This window comes from Symphalangus syndactylus, chromosome 10 (assembly GCF_028878055.3).
Source record: "Symphalangus syndactylus isolate Jambi chromosome 10, NHGRI_mSymSyn1-v2.1_pri, whole genome shotgun sequence".
NCBI classification, from domain to species: domain Eukaryota; kingdom Metazoa; phylum Chordata; class Mammalia; order Primates; family Hylobatidae; genus Symphalangus; species Symphalangus syndactylus.
The window spans coordinates 115,602,707-115,628,823 of record NC_072432.2 but is presented as its reverse complement, the minus strand read 5'-3'; the positions used below and the strand labels follow the sequence as shown (position 1 = coordinate 115,628,823).

The 26,117-nt window shown below is 59.3% G+C and overlaps 2 protein-coding genes and 1 long non-coding RNA gene across 15 annotated transcripts; 1 reads left to right on the top strand and 2 right to left on the bottom strand.

The window, feature by feature from the left end:
• On the bottom strand, positions 1-4,721 carry C10H8orf58 (chromosome 10 C8orf58 homolog). 7 transcript variants are annotated; one of them, XM_055295661.2, is made up of 7 exons: positions 4,388-4,716; positions 2,793-3,271; positions 2,298-2,438; positions 2,070-2,178; positions 1,838-1,950; positions 1,508-1,614; positions 1-956 (listed from the first exon to the last, which is right to left on the bottom strand). In XM_055295661.2, the coding sequence occupies exons 1-7, from the start codon at positions 4,425-4,427 to the stop codon at positions 845-847; spliced, it is 1,101 nt and encodes a 366-aa protein (XP_055151636.2). In that variant the 5' UTR covers positions 4,428-4,716; the 3' UTR covers positions 1-844. The 7 variants fall into 7 exon arrangements, with proteins under 7 accessions (XP_055151636.2, XP_055151637.2, XP_055151633.2 ...); XM_055295662.2 differs by having other exon boundaries at positions 1,508-1,590; positions 4,388-4,715; XM_055295658.2 differs by having other exon boundaries at positions 1,508-1,590; positions 2,793-4,718.
• Positions 3,654-9,187, top strand: LOC134731662 (uncharacterized). The gene is made up of 2 exons (XR_010114128.1): positions 3,654-3,738; positions 8,010-9,187. It is a non-coding gene; the product is annotated as an uncharacterized lncRNA (long non-coding RNA).
• Positions 9,188-10,160: 973 nt separating this feature from the next.
• On the bottom strand, positions 10,161-25,710 carry PDLIM2 (PDZ and LIM domain 2). 7 transcript variants are annotated; one of them, XM_055295652.2, is made up of 10 exons: positions 24,923-25,710; positions 23,744-23,838; positions 22,912-23,063; positions 19,542-19,611; positions 19,270-19,415; positions 19,031-19,109; positions 15,058-15,134; positions 14,687-14,832; positions 12,774-12,891; positions 10,161-10,727 (listed from the first exon to the last, which is right to left on the bottom strand). In XM_055295652.2, exons 1-10 carry the CDS (start codon positions 25,668-25,670, stop codon positions 10,550-10,552), a joined length of 1,809 nt encoding a protein of 602 aa, XP_055151627.1. In that variant the 5' UTR covers positions 25,671-25,710; the 3' UTR covers positions 10,161-10,549. The 7 variants fall into 7 exon arrangements, with proteins under 7 accessions (XP_055151627.1, XP_063467509.1, XP_063467510.1 ...); XM_063611439.1 differs by having other exon boundaries at positions 25,226-25,685; XM_063611440.1 differs by having other exon boundaries at positions 25,241-25,685.
• Between the last annotated feature and the right edge of the window lie 407 nt (positions 25,711-26,117).

Genomic DNA, 26,117 nt, shown 5'->3' with positions numbered 1-26,117 from the left:
TTTACAAAGCACTTTGAGGCAGTTTAATCTCACTTTATCCTCATAACAAGTCTGTGAGGTAGGTAGGGCAGGCATCATTATTCCCAGCAGGAAGCTGTGGCTCAGAAAGTTTGACTTAGGGTCTAAAAACTAGTACAGGCATCTGGTTTGAGTTAGGACCTGTAAACGCTAGTACAGAGCAGAGAAGCTGAGCACTGGCTTTGAAAGTTATTCAGTTCCCAGGTTGTCCCTGATCTTCCTCATTCCTGGTGCAGTTTTCAGGAGTCTGGGGCAAGATTCCATGCAGAGACAGCCAAAGCCACACCGTTCTCTGTCCCAGGGCTGCCAGCATGGCTCTGAGGAGGAAAGCTCAGTCACTGCCCACTGGGGAATAAAGGTCAGTTCCATCCTTCTGCAGTGACCTCCCCCAGAATATCAACCCTTTGGATGCATTATTTCAGAAGAGATGGTTGGATCCAGCCAGCTTGCAACACTGACAGTCACACAGAGATATGCATACCATTGTGCATAAATACACATCTGCAACATGCTGGGCCCAGACAGGTCACTGTGCCAAAAACACTCCACGGACACCTGATAATGAGTGAGTTCACATTGTGGAAGCCCAGGGATTTCTGGTGAGGAGGAAGAGCCCTGGAGCTGCCGCATCTTGGGGACCTCTCAGCAAACCAGGGCTCCTGACCAGACTGCTTAGAGGAGAAAGATTCAGCCCTCAACTCAAGAGAGGAGGGCAGGCGTCAGCAGCTTTTCCTGGCAATGTGGAGAAGCAGCAAGCGGGCAAAGGGCGAGGAAGACTTCACAGCAAGTCCCCTCCACCCAGGGTCACCAGGTGCACCGAGAGGTCTCAGCCTACAGAAAGGCTTTTTGCTCGTTGCTTCTTAATCACTAATGACGGCATAAAGGTCTTCCGGTGGGGGCGGCACTGAGGCCTTTCAGGGAGGTCCCTGGACTCGATCCTGTGGAGCGAAAAGAAGACATTAGGCTAGAAGGAAGAAATAAAACTAACAATGGCCCTAGAGTTGAGAGAACATGATTTATCTACTGGCGGGTAGCCAGGTGGGGATGTGGCCTGGGGCTGTTAAATGACTTGGTATTTCTTCCTCCTGGAGAACTATTCAGTATAAGCCCCGAGGCACGATGGCCTTCACCCACTGTGAAATCCTTTGTGCTCCACCTTGCTCTCCCCACAAACCTGGAAGGTGGCCTAAATGTCAGCATTGAGGGTGAGGGGCTGCTGAGCTAGGATAGGCAGATTTCCCACATTCTGGTCCTAGCTGTCACTGACTCACCATGCGCCTTTGGAAAAGCAACTACCCCCAACCCCACCCAGAACCCAGCCTCCTTATCTGTAAATGGGGTGTTTTAACTACTGTTTCTTCTGGCAGCCCCTCCCAGACTGTATCTCAAGTTTTGCGGGGACAATAATGACAACTGGCATGACAATCTCAGCATCCTGGCTCATCAGTCTCTTCTCCGTGCCCTAACCTGGGCTGGGCACGGGGCTCACCTGGGGTCAGAGCCAGCAGGAGGGGCAGGGGGCTCAGGGTGGTGGTGGCTTCTCCGGCAGATCCGGTTGAGCAGGACCTTGACCTTGTCCCAGTGGGAGATATCCCGCTGAGCAGAGGATGAGGGGTCACCCAGAGCCCTCCCCACACTCAGACCCACGACCAAGCTCCCAGAGACAGCTGTCAACACAGCCAGGATGAGTCGCCTGCTCCAAACAGGAATCAATCCTGTCATTTCCGCAGAGTTGCTGGCCCCCAGGGTGCCCATGCATCCCCACCTCCCCTCCCCCCACCCCAGCCCACCACCTGCCCCACATACACCCTTCCCCTACCTTGTGTCCTTGGGAGGATGGCAAGTGGTATGTTGGCTCCACTGGGGTTTCTGGCAGCCTGGGAAGGTTGGCACTGGGCACCTCCACCTTTGGGAGTGAAGCAGCCTTTGCCCCTTCAGAAAGACAGTCAGGTTGGCCAGGGCCAGAAGTCACCACATCAAGGTTTGGCTCAGAGGACCTGCTGGTGGGACCCCAGGCAGGCAGGACAAAGGGAGACACGATGGCCCCTCACCTGTCTGCTCTGTCTGGCTTAGCAGCTCCCATGGCCGCTGCCCCCCATTGCCTGGGGCTTGTAAGGGGGATGGTAAAGGGGCTCGGGTCGACTCCTCCTCGCTGGGATCCTATGCACAGGAGAGACAGGTGATCAGGGCCTGGCTAGAGGGCTGAGGCTGTTCTGAGGGCAGCCATGGTTCCCAGGGTCCCATCTGTCGTCTCCCTCCCCCACTGGAATCTCACTTACCCCTGGGGGCCTCTGGATCCGCAGCTGCAGGTAGAGCTGCTGGAGCCTTGCCATCTGCTCCAGCACCAGGCACAGGTGTTCCAGATAGCGAAGACCCTGCCCGGGGAGGCAGGCCCAGGCTCCAGGCCCCAGGCCCCCCACCTGTGGGACATTGTGAGATAGGGGAGATTTCAGCCAGTAGGGCTCCTGCCCTACCCCAAGCAGCCAGGCTGGGCTTAGCCAGCAGATGGGAGCAGAGTGGGCCCCGAGGAGGAACACATGCGGCCGGCTTCCCCACCGCCCAGCGGGGCATGGTGCCAGGCAGGGCCCCCGTAGCTGCCCAGCTCCTCTGTGGAGGTGGCCGCGCACAAATGGAAGTGGGGTGCAGCAAGAACTTATGACACAACCCATCAATTAGGGGCAGGGAGTGCCCCAACCCGAGAGAGCTCCAGGGAGAACCAGAGGAACTAGGCTGTCCATTCCACTCTTAAACCCAGCCTGAGAGTGAGCACTCACCGCCTCTTCTTCCAGGCCTGCCTCTAGGTCTGTGTCTGCCTCCATGGTCTCCTGTTCTCCTGCTCCAAAAAGGGGCACTTCATGCTCAGGCTTGCTTGCCGGCCGCTGGGAGTCGTGTTGTCCTGACAAGCTGGCGGGAGCTGTTGGGAGCCGGAGGGACCGCTCCAGCACCCGCCCCAGCTTCTGGCTGGCCAGGAGCCGGCCCACCTGGCGCGGGGGCTCAGGACTCCCTGAGGATTCAAAGTCCAGGGAGTCCTGAGAAAGGCCCGGTAAGGCGGCCAGGGGGCTGTCCCCAACTGCCATCTCCACTCCTGAGTCCCGGGAGGACAGTTTGAGAAACAGTGCCTCCCTGCTGACACCTCCGAGCTTGTCACCTCTCTCCCAGGATGAGCTCCCGTGGGCAGCGTCGGGGATCCGTCTGTAGGTGCTGGTGACTCCAGGCACTATGCAGCCCCGTGCCAGGCCCTCGCCAGCCCCATCTGCACGGAGAGTCAGTGTCAGGCTGGGCAGGCCACCCCCAACACCCGCAGCATTCCTGATGGCTGGCAGCACTGCCCCAGGGAGGAGTGTCCTGGAGCAGTGAGGAAGGGCGGGCACTGGACAGCCACGGGCAGCCCGGATATGGCCCCAGCTGTCTGGGAGACGTGTGGATGGGATTCCCTTCACAACAGTTGTTAGCGACAGGGAACCCGTGCTCTGAGCTGTGTGGTAGGCAAAGCCTTGGCAGGCCACGTCCATCAATCCCTTAGATATCCTGCGCCTGCGCTTTCCACCTAGGATCAGCCCACGATCTCCCGAGTCAGAAGTGGGGAGCCACAGGCTCTTCTGCTGCTCCCCAAGCGGGAGTAGGACAGTATCTAGCTTCAGGGAGAGGGGAGAGGGTACAGACAGGAAAGCCTGGGATCCAACCTGCTCTCCGGGAGCCCCTGCGGCATCAGGATGCCAGGTGAAGTCTCTCCTGCAGCTCACGGGGCGAGTGATAAAAATCACCGCTATAACCGATTTGGGCTTTTGTTGTAAGTGAGCAATAGTGAAGATTTTATGAAAAGTTTAAAATGAAAGAACTGAAGTGAAAGAAAGGGACGAAGGGGCAGCATTAGCACCCCCTCACTGTCACCTCCGCCAGGCCCTCTCGCTACGGGGCGTCCTGGCGGAATGAACGGTACGGGAAACAGGCTAGGGGGGCGGGGACGAGCTGCGGGGCACGCGGGAGCCGGATGCCAACCCAGGCCCCTCTGGGCAAGGAAGTGGGCCAGGAGGTCACTGGGTGGGAGAGGGGTCCGCAGCCACGGAAGGGGCTGGGGTGCGGGCGGATCCCCACATCCTCAGACGGAGCGGGAAGGCGAGGGAAGCGTAGCCGGAGGAAGTGGGGCGGAGGCAGTGGCTGGTTTAACGCCTGAACCCAGAGGGGCTCCAGCCTGCATGGCGTCCCCTGATGACCGCCCCTCCAGGGAGGCGGCGAGGGAGGCGCAGCGGGGAGGGGGCCGCCCGCGGGGTGCGCGGGGCTGGGCAGGGAGCTGAGGCTGCCCGGCTTGGGGGCGGGAAGCGGCTCCGGGGCGGGTGGGGCCCGGCCAGCCTGGGGGTGGGCGACTCACCCCGGCCGTCCACGGCGAAGGCGCGCCGCCGGCCCATCATGGCCCGCTCCCGGCCCCGGCCCCGGCCGCTGCAGCCGCCCGAGGATCCCGGCCCGAGTCCCCGCGGAGCTCGGGCAGCTCAGGGCGCGCGTCCCGACCCAGCTGGGCGCGGCCCCCGGACACTCCCAGCGGGGCTGGGGGGCGGAGGGCGGGGCGGAGGGGGGCGTGGCCTGGGGGGAGGAGAGAGGAAGGAGAGGAAGAGCGAGACGAGGAAGGGAGGGGCGAGGAGAGAGAGGGGAGGAGCGAGGAGAGGGGAGGGGCGAGGCAAGGGAGGGGAGCGGCGAGACGAGGGGAGGGGCGAGGAGAGGGGCGGGGCAAGACGAGGGATGGGAGGGACGAGGCGAGGGAGGGGAGAGGAGAGGAAGGGGCGAGGAGGGGGGAGGGGAGGGGCGAGGAGGAGGGAGGGGAGGGGCGAGGCGAGGGGGAGGGGCGAGGCGAGGGGGAGGGGCGAGGCGGGGGCGAGGCGAGAAGGGCGGGGCAAGACGAGGGAGGGGAAGGGCGAGGGGGGAGGGGCGAGGAGAGGGAGGGGAGGGGCGAGGCGAGAAGGGCGGGGCAAGACGAGGGAGGAGAGGGAGGGGAGGGGCGAGGCGAGGGAGGGGAGGGGCGAGGCGAGGGAGGGGAGAGGAGAGGGAGGGGAGGGGCGAGGCGAGGGAGGGGAGGGGCGAGGCGAGGGAGGGGAGGGGCGAGGCGAGGGAGGGGAGGGGCGAGGAGGGGGAGGGGAGAGGGAGGAGAGAGGAGAGGGAGGGGAGGGGAGAGAGGCGACGGAAGGGGGTGAGGAGAGGGGAGGGGCGAGGAGAGAGGGGGCAAGGGGGGAGGGGAGAGGGAGGGGGAGGGGAGGAGAGGGAGGGGAGGGGAGAGAGGCGACGGAAGGGGCAGAGGAGAGGGGAGGGGCGAGGGAAAGGGGAGCGGAGAGGGGGGAGGGGCGAGAGGAGGAAGGGGAGGGGCAAGGCGAGGGAGGGGAGGGGCGAGGCGAGGGAAGGCAGGGGTGCCAGGTGGGGGGTGCAGGTGGCCGGGTTGCCAAGAACGGGCAAACTCGGCCAGCACCTCGAAGGCACGGACTGGGTGGCGCCCCCTAACTGTTGGCTGTGGCCAAAATAAGGGTCCTGATCCACTGTTCTGCGAGGACCCGGCCCCTGCCTGGGGACGCCGTCTGGCTTGGGGCGCCGGGCCGCCCCGCCCCGCCCCGCGGGTTCACACGCAGGGTCCGTTTTCCTGCCGCGGACTTAGAGCCGGGGCTGGCTGGAGGACCGAACAAGAGCCAGGAAGGAAATGGGAGCCCCATTGCTGGCGGTGGGAAGAGCGCTGACCAGGACGCGGGCACCTGGCGCTCCCTAGCTGTGTGGCTTGCAGCCAGTCTTTTGGCCGCTCGGAAACCTGGGCGATGGGAGGAGAAACGATTCCTGCCCACCGGGAAATCTTTTATAACTGCAGAACGGGCGTGTGTCCTCGGCTAGATCTGAACCCCCTCCTGGTCCCATGCCTCTTTCTCATCCCGGGCTCCCTAAAATTGGGGACTGGGTAGGTCTCGAGGTCTGGAAAGATGCGAGCCAGCGGGGAGCCTCCTGGAGATGGGCCAAAGTGTAAATGTCCCCCTGTTCCCACCTTGCCTTTGGCCCGTAGGATTCCACCCCTCAGTCCCCAACCTAAAAGGAGCCCAAGAAGCTACTGAAGATGAGAGCGAGCCTGGTGACCAGACTGGGGCTGGTGGCCTCTAAGGAAGGCGCCTCCTCCAGACGGAGGGGGCAGGGCTGGAAAAATCCTAGCAAGACCCAAATCCCCCGGAGGCAGATAAGGGAGCTGGCGGACGTGCAGACTAGCACCTGGACCTCTAGGGGAGGGGAGAGGCTGGAGCCAGAGCCACTGGAAGGAAGTGGCTGTTTACCAGGAGGGGTAAGACAGTCTGTGCATCCCCTTCCCTTTGCTCCTTTCTGGAACAAGTCCCCAAACACCCACTGCACGAGCCTTTATCAGAGAGCCACAAACTATCAGATTTTAAAACTTTATAAAATGGGGAAACTGAGGCCCACAGCCAATCCCTGGGCAGGCCAGCCGAATGACAGCCAAGTGCCAGAATTGCTGGCCATGTCTCAACAGAGTCACGTTCAAGCCCAGGCCCTTCCCTGCTAGCCATGGGTCCTCTGGGTTGTCCCCTCCCTGCCCAGTCCTCCTAGACAGTACCCATTCTGCTTCTCACAGGCAGAGAGAGAGAACCAGAGTGCTGGGTCTCCAGGAACTGCCTTATGCAAGCCCAAGATGTGTGGCATCACACCCCCTGCCGTGCCAGAGCCCTGCCAGCCCTCCCTGGGTAGGAGGGAGCCCAGACTCCCTCCAAAGTAAGAGGGTGGGGGAGGGAGCCTTTGCCAGATCGTGCCCTGAATTTGGAGAATGTGGGGCGGCATTCCAAACAGTCTCTGTGGTGACTCTGGGACAGGAATGCATCTGGAAACAGGAAGCCCAGCCAGCAGGAATGCAGTGTCTCAGCACAATGCTTTGTGTGTGACTCAAAAGAACCTCCACACACACACCCCAACACACACTCCCCTCCAGGCCATGGCCCACCCCTCCCCCCCCACTGCCATGCTGATGCGTCCTGGCCCAGGACCAGCTCAGAGGAACCTAAGCCCTGGGGGACACAGGGGCAGGATCTGACCCAACACCCAAAGTAGGGGGGTGCCCCCTTCCTGTGGCAGCCGCAGCCCCAAGCCTAGAGCCAGGCCACGGCTCTCTGAGTGATGCTTGAAAGAATGGGAGGGGCAGCCCCTCCACGCGCTCCTGACAAGGTAAACCACTGCCATGAGTTCCTGAGACAGACAGCGTCCAGAGCAGTCAGCCTTCAGGCAGAGGCCACCGGTGCCCAGCGGCCCCCTGCACTTCCCATGGGGAAGTCCTGGCTTCAGGAAGTGGGTTTCCTGCAAGCTCAGCTGGAGCTAGTACCCTTGGGAGGAAGCACAAAGCTGAGAGCCTAGAGAGTGCTGGAAAGGGCTGTGGTGACCTCCAGTTGTGACCAGAGGTGACCAGAGCTGTGCCTGGAAGGCTGCCTCTGATGACAGAGGGACAAACTCTGCCCCCCACAAGCCAGAAACCTGGGAGGCAGGCTGTAGATCCATTCCTTACTAGCTAGGAGTACTTGGACCATTTACCGAACCTCCTGGTCCTCGGTTTCTTCATCTGCAGAGAGGATGGTAACATTACCTATCTCGGGTTGTGAAGACTAAGTGAGTTAAAGCATTGGAAATATCCCTAGCACATCAAAAGCACTCCCAGAGCTTAGCCATTATGACTGTCTAGCTGTGCAGCTTTGAAAAAGTCACTTTCCCTTCTCTAACCAAAGGGGGTTGTATCAGATGCTCCTTTGGGCCACTTCTAACTCTAATCTGTCACTTCAGTTAATCTCTGCAGTGCAGGAAGGGAAGAGGGCACTGCACTGGACAAAGTCCAGGAACACAGACGGGCAGTGTGCGGCACAGGGAGTGGGAGCACGCAGCTAGCTGGCTTAGGGTGCAGACAAGATCAGAGGTAAAAGACCAAAGACTGCCTGTCCCCAGCCTCCTCTGCTGACCAACTCATAACTCCGTTCTTCCAGGGGAGTTTGCTCCCGAGCCGGGCTGATTGTGTGGCTGCAGAGAACCCTGGAGCTGAAACCCTCAGGACTCCTGGGAGGAGAGCCGGCTGCCACACCAAAGAACAAGGGCCAGAGGGGGATGTGAGCTGGAACCTACAAAGCCTTCAGAAGGCATTCGACGCCTCACTGGAATACCCATCATTTCACATGTCCCCACTCCCCACTTCTCCCCCTCCACTCCTATGACACTGCTGGCCCAGCATGGCATGCTACATACAGGTAGGAATCTGTCCATAGCAATAATCCAAACCTCTTTTCCAACCTGTCACTTCTCTGCTTAAAACCTTCCAAGTGTTCCCAGAGGCCGGGCAAGGATAGCTCACGCCTGTAATCCCAACACTTTGGAAGGCCAAGGTGGGAGGATGGCTTGGGGCCGAAAGTTCGAGACCAGCCTGGGCAACATAGCAAGACCCCATCTCTAAAAAAAAACAAACAAACAAAAAAAAAAACTTAAAAATTAGCTGGGTGTGGTGGTGTGCGCCTATAGTCCCAGCTACTTGGGAGGCTGTAGGAGGATCTCTTGAGCCCGGGAGGTGGAGGCTGCAGTGAGGTAAGATTGCACCACTGCACTCCAGCCTGGGCAAATAGAGCAAGACCCTGTCTCAAAACGAAATGTCCCTAGAGCCTCAAGGGAAAGTTCAAACCGCTTCTGGCATCGACAGCTCCCCTCCGATCTTATCTCAGTGTCCCCATCAGCCACTGCTCTGAGCTAAGCATCCCCCCAGCAGCCACCCCATCACTCAGCATTCCTCTTCTCCACCTCTCCAAGACCCAGCCCTCCTTTTGCATCACGGCCACTGCTTTGAACTCATGGGACGCTCCTCCGTGCGTTCCAAGGTAACCCTTGGCGCTCAATGCCACATCCCCTTATTCATTCATGCCAGCTCAGTCGCTGCCACTGGCCTTCTGCCTCCAGGAAGGCATGAGGAGTGCTGTATCCTTCCGTATTCCCGCTGTGCCCAGAAGCCCAGTGTTGCCCCGTGAATGGGCCCCGCCATGGGCTGCACTGGACACTAGGTGGCGCCAAAGAGGCCACCCCGTTTCTGACCAGCGCCCCGGGCTCATGGATTCCCGAGCCAGACAGCCTTGATCTTTTCTATAAAAATAAAGACCTTTCTCAGGCAGCCACCCAGGCAAAAGGTGAGACAATGATATGGTGTAAATTATATCTACAGGTGCCTGAGGAGGCAACAAAAACATCTGCGCCAAGATTCCTTCCACAAAGAGCCGGAGAGCACAAAGCTGCCAGCAGGGACCAGCCAGGCACCCTGGGAAGGCCAGCTTTGATCTTCTCTGAAAAGAGAGCTGAGGCTGCCCCTCCACAGCATCCTCTGGGACTAGCACTAGGGGTAGTGGGTGAATCAGGCCCAAAATCCTAGGCTGGCAGGGGGGACCACTGTCCCCTGACTCAACTCAAGTGCACCCCCCAGGGCAGCTCACCTGGCACTGGCCACAGGCATTCATTTGTTTTTGTGTTTTTGTTTTTTCAAGAGACAAGCCCTCTCTCTCTCTCCCAGGCCGGAATGCAGTGGCATGATCATAGCTTAAGGCAGCCTCGACCTCCTGAGCTCAGGGCTCCTCAGGCCTCCCCAGTACCTGGGGCTACAGCCTGAGCCACCCTGCCCTTTTCCCTCCTCCAAATCAATCACCAGTGAAGCCAGCAGAGTCTCCCAGAAAAGAAGTGGAAGGTGTCGGTAGATCGACCTGGCCCCGGGGGCCCAACCCTTGGTGGGCGGCCAGTCCTCAGGGTCAGAGCTTGTCTCACCAGCTTGGCTGGATGGGCCTCCTGGTCTTCCTCCTGTCCCTCTGCTTGGCGCCCTCCACCATCCCCTCCAAAGCTTCCAGTGACAACCTCATTCCCTCTATAGCACAAGGGTCCTCCTGTAAAATGGGCACCTTTACAAAAAGGTTAAGGAATGACACGACTCCCAACCTAAAAGAGGCAAGGCCCTCCCATGGGAAATGTCAGGTGCAGGCAACTGGCAGGGGTGGGATTTGAGGGAGGGAAAATAAGAAGAAATGTATGTTTCATAAATAAAGACCCTCCACCCAGTGGTGGGAGCAGGTCATACCCAGGGCTGGCAGTAGGAAAAAGAAAGAAGGGACATCTACTTTATTTTGTCCATATTCATACATTTATAGAGCTAATATGTCAAAAACTTTACACAGTGACACCATTAGCCCCTGGCCCACCCCTCTCCTTCCCACTTCTGTGTTCGACCCTACTTAGACCCTGGCACACAAAGGTTGATCAAAGGCAGTGGCCACCTCAGACTAGTGCAATGCCAGTCCTGCAGGGGAGAGGCCTGGCAAGGTGAGGGTGAGTCTCCCACAGTCCAAGACAGGTCCCAGACCTTGGCCCACCCAGCGAGGACAAAGGGGCCTCAGGTCTCCAAACTTAGTTCATGTAAGAGCAACTGCCCACCATTGTCCCTGCCATGCCAACTTATATAGGCATGACCCTGGCCCAGCAGTGAGGCAGGCTGAGGGCATGGCGGGGCTCAAGCCTGAGAGCTGAGGGTGGCAGGTGCGGAGTAGCGCTGGCGGGCATGCTTCTCACAGTACAGCTCGTCACCCACCCAGAAGTGCCCACGCATCTTCAGGTTCAGCCCACAGTCGGCACAGGTGTAGCAGCCGGGGTGGCGGTACCGGCCCTCCTGGATGCGCACAGCCTGGTTCCTGCAGGGGAGGGAGAGGCTTTAGCTCAGAGCCGCAGTACCAAGCAGGAGGCCACCACGCCCAGGAGGCCTGGTCCCCACTGTAGCGTCAGGACCTGGGTAGAGCCCAAAGCTGCCTCAGAGACTAGACTTTTTTTTTTTTTTTTGAGATGGAGTTTTACTCTTGTTGCCCAGGCTGGAGTGTAATGGCGTGATCTCAGCTCACAGCAACCTCTACCTCCCGGGTTCAAGTGATTCTCCTGCATCAGCCTCCTGAGTAGCTGGGATTACAGGCATGTGCCACCACACCTGGATACTTTTTTGTATTTTTAGTAGAGACGGGTTTCACCGTGTTAGCCAGGATGGTCTTGCCCTCTGACCTCAGGTAATCCACCATCCTTGGCTTCCCAGAGTGCTGGGATTACAGGCGTGAGCCACCGCACCTGGCCCGAGACTTGACTCTTGAAGCTGCACTTAGGAATCTCACTTTGACAAACCCCCTAACACACACATACCCCCACCACCGCTGCCACTGCTGGGACCCCTAATTAAAAATAATAATAATAAATAAGTCAGCCAGGCATAGTAGCTTATGCCTGTAATCCATGCCTGGGATCCCAGGTGGGCAGATCACTTAAGGCCAGGAGTTTGAAACCAAACTGGGCAACATAGCAAGACCCCATCACTAAAAAAAATTTAAAAATTAGCCAGGTATGGTGGCACACGCCTGTAGTCCCAGCTACTCAGGAGGCTGAGATGGGAGGATCACTTGAGCCCAGGAGTTCGGGGCTGCAGTGAGCCATGACGGCACCACTGCGCTCCAGCCTGAGCAACAGAGTGCAACTCTATTAAAAATATTAAAAATTTTTTTTAAAAAGTTGTTCCTCTCACACAAAGATTATGAGTCCGTCCCACATTGCCTGGATTTTTAACAGAGCAGTGATTCTCAGTGTGATCCTGGGTCCCACAGCCAGCAGCATCCGCATCACTGGGGAATTTGTGAGAAATGCACATCCTCAGGCCTGCTGGCCTCCTGGAGAGGAGGCTCTGGGGTGGGGCCCAGCCATCGGCATTTAACAAACCCTCCAAGGGACCCAACGCACACACCTTTGAGAACCAGGATGGAAAACATGCTTTTTCAACACATGGTCCCTATCTCTGCACAGCAGGGGGACTGGATATTCTCCCACTCTGCAGATGAAAACGCTAAAGCCCAGAGAGGTTAAGGGATTTGCCTAAAGTCAATCACCTGCCCCTCCCACGCTGCACACTTCAGAAATTTACCTGAGGGGGGGGTTTCATCAACCTTCCAGAGAATGTGGTTGCCTTATAAATGCCACCCAATGAGAAAAATGAGCCCATCTCCACAGGGCACAGTGGCTCACGCTGTAATCCCAGCACTTTGGGAGGCCGAGGCAGGCGGATCACCTGAGGTCAAGAATTTGAGACCAGCCTGGCCAACATGGGGAAAACCCGTCTCTACTAAAAATACAAAAATTAGCTGGGAGTGGTGGCGGGCGCCTGTAGTCCCAGCTACTCGGGAGGCTAAGACATGAGAATAGCATGAACGTGGGAGGCAGAGCTTGCAGTGAGCTGAAATTGCGCCACTGCACTCCTGCCTGGGCAACAGAATGAGACTCCGTCTCAAAAAACAAAAAAAGAAAAGAAAAGAAAAGAAAAATAAGAAAAATAAGAAAAATGAGCCCACATTGGGAAAAATGCAGCCTGCTCCAAAGGGGGAGGAAGGGGAAAGAGCAAGATTTTCCAGGAGAACGTGCTGTACCTCCGGGCAGATCTCCAGAGGCTTTGAAATTATCAAAGAGAAATCAAAAGGGATGGGAAAAGGAGGAGGAGGAGAGGAGATGCAGCCGGAAGCAGCTAGCCCAGGCTCCTAAGCCTGTAACTAATGCCCCCAAAGCTGTGTGACACTGTTTCCCCTAGGGTCCCCGACTGGGTGCCCAGTGCTAGCCCCTGATGGGCCCGGCCCTTCCTGAAAGCATCTAGTGCCCTGTCCCCCTCCCCACTCCCCTGCCAAGGCTCAGGTCCCCCACACCCCCTCCACACTCACGCGATGCTGGTACTGCACTTCTCACAAGTGTGGAGCTTGGGAGGGGTGGCCAGGGCCCTGGAGGCGGGCAGGGAGGACTGGGGGCTCAGTGAGCTGGGCAAGAAGGCTGGCGTGCCACCTGGGGGCAGGGCAGACAGACACATGGTGAGAGCCCACCAACCACAGCATCCTCCCAAAGACGCTCTGAGGAGGTGGTCTCGGAAAGCACCCTTATAAGAGGACCCCTAAAGTCACACTGACAGTGGCACCAGGTAAGAAGGAAGGTGATCTTGCCAGATCCATGGCTGAGGCTGGGCAAGGGCATGAAGGAGGCAGGTATAAGGCCTAGTTTGCCCATCTAAGGCCACCTGGGGCCGTCTGTGCTCAGTGTGTGACGTGTCAGGTGAAGCAGGTGCTCCCTCTCTAATGACCGGGTAATGACAGTGTGATTAGATAATAACTGGAGACGGCAACAGGAGCACAATGTCTCAGTGCGGCTTTCAAAGTGCTTTTCCACGCATTGTCGCATCTGAGCTCTCAAGCCACACGAAGATGAAGCCCAGGGCTATGGGGCAGCTGTCGCCCCTGTCTGCAGCTAAGGACACTGAGGCTCCCTTGGCAAAGTCACTGCCCTCTCCCTGTGCTGCCTCCTGGGACCTTCTGAGGCCTCAGGGTCAAAACAGACAAGATTTGCTCCAAACCTTCTCACCCCAACCCCTATGCCTCTGCAAATGCCCCTTGGAGCTAAACATCAGCATTAGAACCAGCTACCTGCCCATCTCCAGGTGTGCCCTGTCCATATGGGCTCTTACATTTGCTCCCAACATGGAAATCTCACCTTCAACCTTCACAGTTGTTCCTGGAGGCCGATTTCCAGCCTGCATCTCTGTACTCCCCACTCCCCTGCTCGCTTTCCATCGCCACCCCAATGGGACTCAGCTGAGCTCCAGGAGCCCACACCAGCCACTGGGAAGGAGAGCCTTGGAGACAGCCAGGCGGGCCAGTGCCCAGGGCCAGGGGCACCATTTCCTGGGAAACCAACTTCTCTCCATTTTAAAACTCAAAGTCATAGTTGAATTATGAAGCCTCTCTGGTCACTCTCCTACCTGTCCTGTCATCTCCCTCCCCTTCTCCCCACTGTTCTAAAGGGCATTGGTGCTGAGCGCCTGCCTACTCCCACAGCAGTGCTCACTTCCATGGGAGCTGGCCAGGCCCATCTGCCCCAATGAACGGAGCTTCCCAAGGGCAGGAGTGGTGTCATGGCCGCCTTCTATCCCTAAACTCTTCACACATCTGGTCTCTCAGATGGGCACAGTCAGTGTCTGTCACATGAACAATGGAACTCTGGCAAGCCTCCGTATGTCTTGCTCGCCTGGCATCGGTATTTAATGGCTTTCCTGGGTTAGGGCACTCCTCAGCCTGGTTCCCGAGGGCCCTCACTGCAGGGGCTTGGCCTCCACTGGCGCCCTTCCATGCTATCAGGCCCCCATTCTCTCACTCCCACACCCCAAAGCCCTCTGGCCACCAGCCTCCACCTTCCACAGTGCTTCCTGCCACCCTCTTAATGCTGTTTAAGTCTTGATGTTTTTTCTGAGGCCAAGAGGCCAAGTCAAATCCCTCTTCCTCCAAGAAGCCCTCCCTGGAGGCCCAGCCCCAGGCCCCACCACCGCTTTTATCACTCGAATGACACTTTCCCATCCCAGCCGGCTACTGCCCACTACTGTCTGGGAGCACGCTGGTGACCCTCCCAGACCGTCAGCTCCTTATGGACAGGGACTGGGGCTTCGCGCCCTACTCGGCTCCGTGCCCAGTCCCGGGGTGAGCACCTCACAGGCACTTAAGAACGCTGGTTCACTGACCCATCCAGTCAGGGCCCGGGGTCCCGGGGTACGGGAGGGAACCTCCTTCCCCTCCCCAGCCCCCCAGGCCCTCACCTCTCTCCTCAGCCTCCAGGGCTTCCTGCAAGAGCCGAAAGGAGCTGGACTGTCGGGGGGCTGCCCGTCCCTCGCGATTTTCCTGCAGCATCTTGAAGACTTCCGAGTCCTCGTCCAGGAGGAGGCTTCCCCCTTCCGAGTCCACGCTGTAGGGTGGGAGGCAGCCAGGAATGAGGGTCCCGTGCCGTGCCGGAGCTTAGGCAAGCAAGGAGGTGGGGGGCAGGAGAAGAGCGTGGGGGAGGGGGAGGAATCTGGGAGGTGGAGGAGCCAACTGGGCTTGGGGGACCCCATCCCTCTCGGGGAAGCCCATCTCCCTCTTGTCCCTCCCAGCCTTCCAAGACCCCACCCGACCCTCCGGGGCCTGCTGGTACCTGGGCCTGGAGGAACGAGGGCCCGGGGAAGGCGGCAGCACCAGCACCGCCGAGTCGCCAGCGCGGCCGAGGCCGGCCTGTGGGGAGGAGGCAGCCGGGGAGGAGTCAGGGCCAGAGCCTTGGGCCAACACACCCAGGAGGGCCTAGCCCGGCTGTTCCCAGGCCTGACACCAGGGGGCCCCCGGCCCTCGCCGACCAGTGGACCCCTGCCCCTTCCCTTGGAGCCAAGGTGTCCGGGCTCCCAGCCCTCGCCGACCAGCGGGCCCCCTGCCCCTTCCCTCGGAGCCAGGGCGCAGAGACTGCCAGGGTCCAGAGGGGGAGGAAGACATGCGGGTTCTGCTGGGGACCGGGCAGCAGGAAGGCAGCAGGTGACAGCTAAGCAGAGAGTCCTCTGTCACGCACGCTATTATCTGTGTGTAAAGACATTGCACACTGGGGCCTGGCTCCGATCCCACGGAACCAGCAGAGGGGAAGCACGCTGCACTTTTGCACTGAGGAGATGGAAACATAAAGGGATGAAGCAAGGGGTCGAGATCCCCTGGGAGCCAGGGCCAGCCGGGCAGAGGCCCTCTTCCCAAGGAGAGCTGGTTCCTCTCCTCAGAGGCGGGAGTCTGGGCTGACCAGCGTGTCCCTGCTCTGCTGGGAGGTCTGGGCCTGCCCCATGCAGCTTTGGGGAGCCGAGCCCTCCCTGGGCCACACTTAGGCAGCAGTGCCCATCTCCAGGTGTGCCTTGTCCATCTGGGGCTCTTAAATTTGCTCCCAACATGGAAATCTCGCCTTCAACCTCACAGTTGTTCCTGGAGGCCAATTTCCAGCCTGCATCTCTGTACTCCCCACTCCCCTGCTCCCTTCCCATTAGCCACTCCAATGGGACTCAGCTGAGCTCCAGGAGCCCGCACCAGCCACTGGGAAGGAGAGCCTTGGAGACAGCTAGGTGGACCGATGCCCAGGGCCAGGGGCACCATTTCCTGGGAAGCCAACTTCTCTCCATTTTAAAATTCAAAGTCATGGATGAATTATGAAGCCAGATGGAAAATTGCACAAATCCTTAAGCTAAAGCAAAAACTTCTGGATCTTAACAAAACAGCCCTAGACCCTCACCCCACCAGGCTGCTACCAGCAGTTCGCCTCGCATCTCTCTGCTCTCAGGGTTCTCCGGTAAAACATTCTATAGGTAAGGAGACTGCAGGTCAGAAGGGCAAAGTGGCTGGTCCAAGCCACCTGAAGCATCAGAGGCAGGGCTGGGACTCCACAACTGGGCTGCAGGGCAACTGCCTGGGGCTGTGCGGTCACCTGAAGGACCTAAAGATAGTTTCCGCAGGAATTCAAGAGCCACATCACATCTCCAGACAAACCACCATGGGCCCTGCCTAGGGCACCGGCCTGGGATCCCTTCATGAGGCAAGTCCTCATTCCCAGCCAGAGGGAGAGGGGCTTTTTTCACTTGGCCTCTGCTCACCAAGGCATGTGCCTACCAGCAGGGGTACCTGTAATTTCCAGAGGCACCATAAGGGAGTCCTGAGCCTCCAGCTCTCTGCAGCCTTGGCCATGTCAGGAGGCCACAAGGACACAGCACCCCTGCCTCTGCAGCTCACAGTATTCCTCTCACACACTCCCACCAGACTGCCCGGCCCAGAAAAGGAGACCAGCTCCCCGACTGGGAGAGATAATGCCTTTCTCTCCCTCCCTTCCTCCCAGGCAGTTAGGGGTTAGGAACCCTTGCCTTCACAGAAGAGACCTTTTATCTCCAAATCCAGGAAAGCTGCTCCCCCTTCATCTGCCCATCACGAGCTTGTCTGTAGCCAGCACCTCTCAAAATGTGTGCTGGGGAACGCAAGGATGTTCCTGGGGGTGGGGCAGGGCAGGGGGTCAGGGGTAGAAATCCAGGAGAAATTCTGCTGTTCAACAAGTTTAGGATATAAAGAAAAATTAAGTGGATTTCTTTCTCATGGGACTACCTAGAGCCTTTAAGACTCTCGAGTTTAAGCGACTTTTTTTTTTTTAAAGAGATGGGGGTTTCACTATGTTGCCCAAACTGGTCTGGACTCCTGGGCTGAAGCAATCCTCCCGCCCCAGCCTCCCAAGTAGCTGGGACTCCAGGCCCGTGTCACAGCACCCAGCTACACAGTGATTCTCAAAAGGCAGCTGTGGGACCCTGGGACTTCTGCACTCGTGGGACCACAGCCTCATTTGTAGACTAGAACGTCAGCTCCATAGGGTCAGAGGTGTCACTCTGTTTTTCCACGAATGCATCCCCGGAGCCCAGATGAGTGTCTGACATGAAGCAGCTGCTTGACAAATATTTGCCGAAGGAATGAGCAGAGTCATCAAGGTCAGAGAAGGGAACTCAGAGCGTCTAGTCTGACCTGAGGCCCAGGGAGAGGAAGGGGGGCTGGTCCAAGTCGTCACGGCAGAGGTGAGACTGACCCAGGTGGGTCTCCCCACACCCAGCTCTGGGCTCGTGACCCGCAAGCCCCATGCCCAACTCAGCGGGTGTAGGCTAGAGCCTGGGAAGTTGCATTTTCAACAAGTTCTCAGGTGTTGCCGCTGGTTTGGGAGCCATGCCTCTGTACCTCCCACACCCTTCATTTTCCTGGACAGGGGGCAACATGACGGGGAAGCTCAGGAAGGCTTGCCCTTGAGCATGTGGTCCTGCTGAAACCACAGCCCACCAGAGGCATCGCGGAACAGAGCTAGGACTCACACTGACCAGCCCTCTTGAGACAAGCTCATTCCTGGCTTATCTCAGAACAAAGCTTCCCCCTAAAAAATCCCCCAGCCCCAGTACACCAGCCCTCGCCTAGACCACTGTTTCTCCATCTCTCAGAGTGTTGGGCCTCCTGCTCATCCTTCCCTAAACCCTCTCACCACCCTGTCTAATGTCCAGCAATACTCCTCACACTGCCTTCCTTCCCCCTCTCCCCTCCCAGAACGCCTCCTGCTTTTGTAGTTAATACCACACTGCTGAGTGCCTAATTGTTCCAAAATTGTTTTGCAAGTTTGCCTTATCTCCACAATTACATCTTCAGTTCCTTAACAGGGGGACCCATGGAATATATGTCTATGGCCACAATGCCAGGCTGGCCCCTGGGTGGGCACGCAGCAGGTCACTAGGGAGCCTCTCTTCGGAAGGCCCCCAGAAAGATCCTGCTCTTTCCTCCTCCAGAGCCTCCGGGTTCTAGTACCCTCCCTGGCCACCCCCAAAGGCTCTGCTTTCTGGAATGCAGAATCAACCCAAAGGTAGGCCTCAGCAGCTGGGCCGTATCCCCATCACCCCAAAGGCTGGACGTGCCCCCCACGCCGTCCCCAGCAGCTGTGGCCCAGGGCTGTTGGCTGCCTCACTCCCTCACCATCCCCCACCATTGAAGAGGAGAAATACCACCCAGGAAGGGGGTTAGGCTGTCACCAGGGGCCACTGGGACCTGGCTGAGAGTCCAGGGGAGCTGGGGGGAGTGGGGGGAGGAGGAGACAGAACAAGCCAAGAGCAGCTCAAGGCAGAACCGCAGTCCCACTGGGGCATTTCTGGGCTGAGTCAGAGGAGGAAGGGAGGGTGTGGGTGGGAGTCAGACAGGCCCGGGTCTTGGAATGGGGAGGAATGTGTTCGAGAGATGCAGCCAGAGCCGAAAGGGAATCATCCCAACAACAGCAGCAAAACTATTTCAGCCGCAGCCCAAGAGAAACACACTGGGCAGGGAGGAAGTCAGCAGGATGGGAGGGGAGGGGGATGAGGGGAGGGGTGCAGGAGATGGATGGGCCACTGGCCACTGCTGGGCAGGTCTTGGGCACAGCACAGGTGGCCCATGACCAGAAGCGTGGCCTCCCTGGCTCAGGAGCAGAGCATGCCTATGGCCAGGAGAAGGAGGCCCTGGCTGCCCAGGTGGGCCTGGCCACCTGCAGTCCCGGGGCACTGGCAACCCACAGGAACGGGAGGTGCTTCTGTTCCTCCAGCCTGTCCTCCCCCAGGGAGCCTCACCTGTCGGCTTCCGGGACGGCCCGAGTAGGACAGGTGGTCAGCAGCAGGGAGGCCCGGGGAACATGCCAGACTCTGGAAACTGAAAGTGGGAAAGGGACAGTGTGTGCCGGGGCCACCCCCAGCCTGCCCAGGGAGGATGCTGCCCCAGGCTCCCCTGAGCAGAGCTCCTGAGACTCAGAGGAGCCAGCCTGGAGCTGGCAGCCCAGACGACCAGGATACCCACTCAGAGGCACGCTCACCTGCGGCTGATGGCCGCTTCTCCAGTGAGGGGGCTGCTGGAGGGTGGTGGTGAGAAGGGGCTGCCGGCCCTCGGGCTGAGGGAGGTTGGGCTGGAGTAGGAGGACCTTAGGGAGGACTGACTCTTAGTGTACGTCCTCACGGAGCCCTGTGGAGAGAGTGGCCGTGTCAGGAAAGGCAGGGCTGCCCTGCCGAGGCCGCCCTGCCCTCAGGCCTCACTTTCATGCACCAGTGATCAGGGTGCCGAGGCTGTCAGGGGAGGGCACCAGCCTACCTGGAAGCGAGTCGCCAGCACTTCCAAGGAGCTGTCCCCATTGGTCTGCCCTGGAGACGCAGCCTGAGACCTGAGGAGGCAACAGAGGGAGGGAATGTCACAGGGGCCCTGCACCCCACAACCCCCAAAAGAGGCCAAAACTGTTCCCAGATCTAGTTCTCAACACCAGTAAAAGCTACAGAAAATTTGGACATCCGGTTGTCAACTTTTAACTTTGTCAAACTCAAGACAAACAACTATGATCAACCACAACCATGGTTCCTTAAAAGAAAGGACAGTTGGCCAGGCACAGTGGCCCACGCCTATCATCCCAATGCTTTGGGAAGCCAAGGCAGGAGGATCACTTGAGCCCAGGAGTTCAAGACCAGCCTGGGGAATATAGGAAGACCTCATCACTACTAAAATTATTTTTTAAGTAGCTGCACCTGGTGGTGCATGCCTGTAGTCCCAGCTACTTGGGAGGTTGAAGTGAGAGGATCACTTGAGCCCAGGAGGCGGACGTTGTAGTGAGCCATGATTGCGCCACTGCACTCCAGCCTGGGCGACACAGCGAGACTGTCTCAAAAAAACACCAAGGCCGGGCACGGTGGCTCACGCCTATAATCCCAGCACTTTGGGAGGCCAAGGAGGGTGGATCTCTTGAAGTCAGGAGTTCAAGACCAGCCTGGTCATCAATAAGGTGAAACCCCATCTGTAATTAAAAAAAAAAAAAAAAAAATTTAGCCGGGCCATAGTGACGCATGCCTATAATCCCAGCTACTTGGGAGGCTGAGGCAGGAGAACTGCTTGACCTTGGGAGGCGGAGGTTACAGTGAGCCAAAATTGTACCACTGCACTCCAGGCTGGGCGACAGAGTGAGACTCCATCTCAAACAACAACAACAGCAACAAAACCCACCCCGAAAAAAGAAAGGATAGTTTGGTTCTAAAAAGTAGAATGTATATAACTTCATCAGAAAGTTCAAACATTCAGTTTTATTAGAGAGTCCTCACATTACCCTGCCCTTTTCTTACTTTTTTTTTCTATTTTGCCTGGACTTTGTCACTGATGTCACTCAGGCTCGGGTTTGTAGATTGATTTGGGGGAAGACTACTGATTTTTTTTCTTTTTTTTTTTTGAGATGGAGTCTCGCTCTGTCACCTAGGCTGGAGCGCAGTGGCGCGATCTCGGCTCACTTCAACCTCCACCTCCCGGGTTCAAGCAATTCTCCCTGCCTCAGCCCCCCAAGTAGCTGGGATTACAGGTGCCCGCTAGCATGCCCAGCTAATTTTTGTATTTTTAGTAGAGATGGGGTTTCACCGTATTGGCCAGGCTGGTCTTGAACTCCTGACCGCAGGTGATCCGCCCTCCTTGGCCTCCCAAAATGCTGAAATTACAGGTGTGAGCCACTGCGCCCAGCCTGATTACTGATTTCATAGAAATAATCCTTTATATTTTAACCGATGGAGAAACTGAAGCCCAGAGAGGGAAAGTGAGCTGCCTCAAGTTCTAGAGCCCGTGGTGACTGGGCCGGCTGCGCACTCTGCCCGCTGGAGGCCAGGGTGCCTTTGAGTGCGTCACTCCTGATCCCTTTCTCAGTTAACAAAGTTAACTCACCCCAGTTAAACAAAGGGCGAGACCCACCTGCCTCCTTCCAGACAAGTAGGCCCAGCTCCCCACCAGCAAGAGGGGCTCCCCCTCCCAGCTCCCTGGGTACCCTCTTCCAAAGTGGAACCCAGCTGGAGCCCTGGATGGGAGGTAACTGAAGTCTGGGCTGAGGGACAGCCTGCCTCATCCCATCCTGCCACGCATTCCTGGCCGTGAGGCTGCTTCTAGAGACATAGGACAATAGGACCCTCAGCTTCCTGGGAGAGCCATGGGATCAGGGTGAGGGGAGCTCAGGCTCTGGCTCCAGCCTGGATCCCTGCTTCCTGCCCCAGGGCTTCTGAATGCCAGAGAGATCACCTGGGAGGGTAGGAGGCGGGAGATGGGGGCGGGGGGCGGGGGCGGCGCGTCAGCAAAAGTTAGGAGACTGGGCTGGGTGCGGTATAATACCTGTAATCCCAGCACTTTGGGAGGCCGAGGCAGGTGGATCACGAGGTCAGGAGATCGAGACCATCCTGACCAACGTGGTGAAACCCCATCTCTACTAAAAATAAAAAAATTAGCTGGGCATGGGTGCCTGTAGTCCCAGGTATTCAGGAGGCTGAGGCAGGAGAATCTCTTGAACCCGGGAGGCGGAGGTAGCAGTGAGCCGAGATCACACCACTGCACTCCAGCCTGGCAACAGAGCAAGACTCTGTCTCAAAAAAAAAAAAAAAATTAAGAGACTGGAGTCTGGGCTTGCCTGGTGCAGAACCAGAGGCCTGACTTACAGCCCAGGCCTACCTCCCCTGAGCCCTGGTCCCTCCAGAGAACCCCAGAGGAAGAGACAGTCCGAAGCTCCCGCCCTTCCGCTGCCAGACCCTCAGCCTCCTGTAGCTTTCTGCCCCATTCCCAGATGCCATGAGGTGCTGTCCACCCTCCTTCTTGGGGTCCCACTCCTGCAAACACCCAGGGACCTGAGCGACATGAAGGGGGCCAGCTTCTGCCACACCACAGGGCAGGGCAGTTGGAGAAGGAGGGGGCTTGATAGGGCTGAAGAGAGCAGGACAATGTGGGGGTGGCCAGGATGCAAGAGATGTCTGACTCAGGTTCCAGGCCCATGCAGAGGGCTCTCCTGACTCGGGGATCTCCTGGCATTCCCGGTCTGTGACTCACTGCGATGCCCCACCCCAGGGAGCCACCTGTTCCCCCTATAGCTTGGCCTCCAGGCCCCACCCTGGCCTCACCTTGGCTTACAGGCTCAGAACCCTAGGAGTAAGGCCCAGGATGGGGCATCTGCCTTCATCAGCAGGGCCCAGAGCCATGATGGGGAGGAACAGACAGGCTTTATGAGGAATGAGCCCCCCAAGTCCTCACTTCCAGCTGGGAACTAAACAAAGGCCATGCCCTGTTGGAGGCAGGAGTCCTGGGGATGCAGCCTCGGGGATACCTTTCCCAGAAGTTTCCCCTCTTCAACCCACTTCATGCCCACGCCCTGTGCCCTGCACACTCTTGGGAACCAGTCAAACCCGGGCTTCAAGGTGGCTGGTGCCAGCTCACCCTGCCCAGCCTGTGACTACACGCCCAGCCTGACGCCCACCTTTACCCAACCAGCCATGGGAACACCCCTCAGCCCACCCTGCTGCAGGAAGCAGAGCCCAGGACCTTCTCACCGATGTATGGAGAGGGCCCAAGAAGACCGTTTTAGTGCTGAGCTCTAGCCCTTGGGCAGGAGCAAGGGCTGCTCCGTGCGTGGGGTGGCGGGGCAGGGGGAACACCACAGGCTCTGCAGAGTGGGAGGCCCTACCGGTCCAGCTGCAGCCGCAGGGGTGAGGGGCTCTGGCGGATCTTGCTCTGGGCCTCGGCATGCAGCATGCCCTCCGCGCTTTCCCCGTTGATGGCCACGATTATGTCTCCAGGCCGGAGGTCAGCGTCCTTGGCTTTGCCCCGCTCAGCCACCTGTAGGGATGAGGAGCTGGCATGCTCAGACCGTGGCCCACCTGGGGAAGGGACTTCCCACTCTGGTCCCCAAGAAACACAGAGGCTGGCTTGACCTAGACTGGCCTGCACCCTCCTGCACGTCCCTCTGCCTGCTCAAGACACCCAGCTGATCAGCCGTCCCCTCCAGGAGCGCAGGTGGCAGCCCCCGCCCCATACTGGCATTCTAATGGGCCTCCCAAAGAATGTGCAGTGGCAGAATTTCAGGAACTGTGCTTGGAAATACTTTTGATAGAGAGCCTTGCCCGTGCAAATCACACCTTGCAGGTGGCTGCCTGCACAGCCCTCCTGTGAACGTTCCCAGCCCGGGCCCAGGTCAAGAGGAGACTGCCAAGAACTCCGGGGCTCTTGTTCTAGTAATCACCCAAAATGGCTGCCTGCAGGTGTGGGGATAGCAACTGGGGAGGCAAGAGCAGGCCCTGCCCTTGGCCCAGCTCCTTTTCACTCCCAAGGTCTGTTCCTGAAGTGGCCACCACATCCCCGTGGCAAAGGGCCACGGCTCCCTTGCAGCCGGCACACCAGGCAGCAGCAGATCCCTGGCTCTAGAACAGAAAAAGCAAGCCATCTGTGCAGAGTGGGGTGAACAGGGTTGACCTCGCTTCTGGCGGGACCTCCTCATCTCTTTGAGCCACCATCCTTACCTTGGTCACCATGATGGGCGTGTGGAAATCCCTGCCCCCTGTGATACGGAAGCCCCAGGGCGCCGGCCCGGCCACATCCACTGTCAGCGCCATACCTGAGGAAGAGAGGACCAGGAGGTGAAGTCCATGCCCCTACCCGTCCCTGGGGGCACTGTAAGGCAGCAGGAGAGGAGCGAAAGGGAGAAGGAGACGGCACGACAGCTCCCGGAGCAGCTACTCAGGGGCTTTGGGGTGGGTAGAGGAAGTGGCTAACTCCCTCCCTCACCCCCGTTTCACTTCCCCCCTCCCCGGGAAGCCATGCTTCTGGGTTCTCCCTTCCTTAGTCTTCAGCCCAGGGAGCAACTCCCAGGAGGGGGCTGCCCAGGCTGCCAGGCGGGGGGCTTGCTGGAGCACGGGGGGCAGGGGCTGGCAAGTGGAGGGGAAGCCAGCACCCCCTCGGTCTCCCCTCCTCTACCATCAGGGCTCAGTCCCACTAGTGCTTGCTTCCTGTCCCCAAAACCCACAGCACACGGTACTTCCTCTCCACTCTAGGGGAGGGCTGGTGAGTGGCCTAGGGAGAGCAGGGCTCAGGAAGCAGGAGTGACGGGTCAAGGAACAGGCTGGCACCAGTACAGAATGTGTAAGTCATTGGCCAGGTGAGGGACTGGTGGGGTGAGGCCGGGTCTTCACATGGGCCTCCTAGCTGCCCACCTCGTTCTTGGCAAAGTGGATCACACGGGCAAGACCAGGCTCCCCGCCTCCCCCAGGGGCCTGCTGGCAGGGCAAGGAGGCCAGGGTTCATCTGTCAAGCTGGGCACACCCACCCCCAGATTCCTGATGCTGCCCAACAGACAGCCTGGGTGACAGGCCTCCCATCCACAGCCCCTCTGCTGGGCAAGGAAGTGCCCTTGCAGACAGACCCTTGTGGGATTTCCTGAGCCTCTAGCTCTGGAGCCAGGAGCCAACCCAGGCAGGAAGCCGCGGTGCCAGGCTGGGCACCACCCTGCCCAGCACCCATCCTGGGGCTGCCCGGGGGACGCAAGTGCTGTGAGAATCTATCAAGAGCACCAGCGGTCTGTCCGCTCCATCCTCGGCTGCCTTCCCCTTGGGCCCAGGCGTAGCCTCTGTCCCCAGCACCACCCCCACCCCAGTCCCCGAGGCCGGCGCTGGCGGCTCACGGCCACCCTGAGATTCCCAGACCTTTGAGCCGGTCAGTGGACTCCGCGCTGCGGGCGCCGCGGGGAGGTGCCCAGCCCGATGGCCCGGCTCTACCAGTTCTGAAGCCTCCTTCACTCCGAGGGCAAAGTACCCTGCGGGCCGGGGGCTGGAGGAGGAGCGCTCCGGCCGGAGAGAGCGCAGCCCGCGGGGGCGCCCCGGCTGACGCGAGGCTGCAGGGAGCTGGGCCGCGGATGAGGCCAGGGTTCCGCGCAGAGAGGGGCGCGGAGAGGAGCCCGGCGCCGGGCAGGGCGGGCCGCGCGGAGGGGCGCAGGTGGGCGCGCTCACCTGGCTGCCGCTCACCTGTCGGGCTGGGCGCCCAGGCCCGGGAGGGAGGGAAGGCGAGGAGACGCCACCGCTCCCGCTGCCGTCTACCCGACTCTGGGGAGAGCCCGCCCGGGGCTCCCGGACCTGCCTCCGCCCATGTGATCCCGGGGCCGCCCCTGCCGCCGCCCCTAGCCCGGGAAGCCGCCGCCTCCGCGCGGCGAGCCCAGGAGCTGCCACCTGGCCCGAGCCCGCCGGGGGGATGAGGCAGGCTGTCCCCAGGGCTCCCTGCAGGCTGAGGCCGTCCAGCCGGTGGTGCCCGCATCCTCCCTGGAGCGCCCGCAAGCCCCCGACCGCCCGGAGCACAGCAGAGCCGGTCCAGGGACGGCCCCGCGCCCCACTTCGCAGACGGCCGAGGGGGCAGCCCCATAAAGCTCTCCCACGCCGGCCGCGCTCTCCCGCTCCGCATCCCCAGGTCCTGGGCAGGGTGGGCTGCCTGGGTGCGCCTGTGGTCCGCCTGGCTCTTCCACCCACTCCAGGCTCGGAGGCTGGCGCAGATGCGGCCTTGACACCCACAAATCCCAAATCAAGGCCACCCTCCTCCCCGCCAACTCCCTTCCTGAACGCTGGCTTCTCGGCAGCGCAGAACTTCTCTGCCTGGAATGCCCGCAAAGGGGGACCCGCAGGGGCCCTAGGAGATGGAGAAAGCCTCCTGGCTGGGGGTTCACTGGGCACCCCCACCCCTGGGCTGGTACCTTCGCGTTCCCGTGGACTCTCACCTCACCCTCTCTGCAGGCCTTCACCCCCCTTCCTGCCCCCTCCCTTGTCCTCTTTCAAGCACCTGGAGCCCAGGCTGTAAGGATGAGGAGAGGGCAGCCAAGGAGGGGACCCAGGTGCCAGCTAAGGGTGGAGAAGC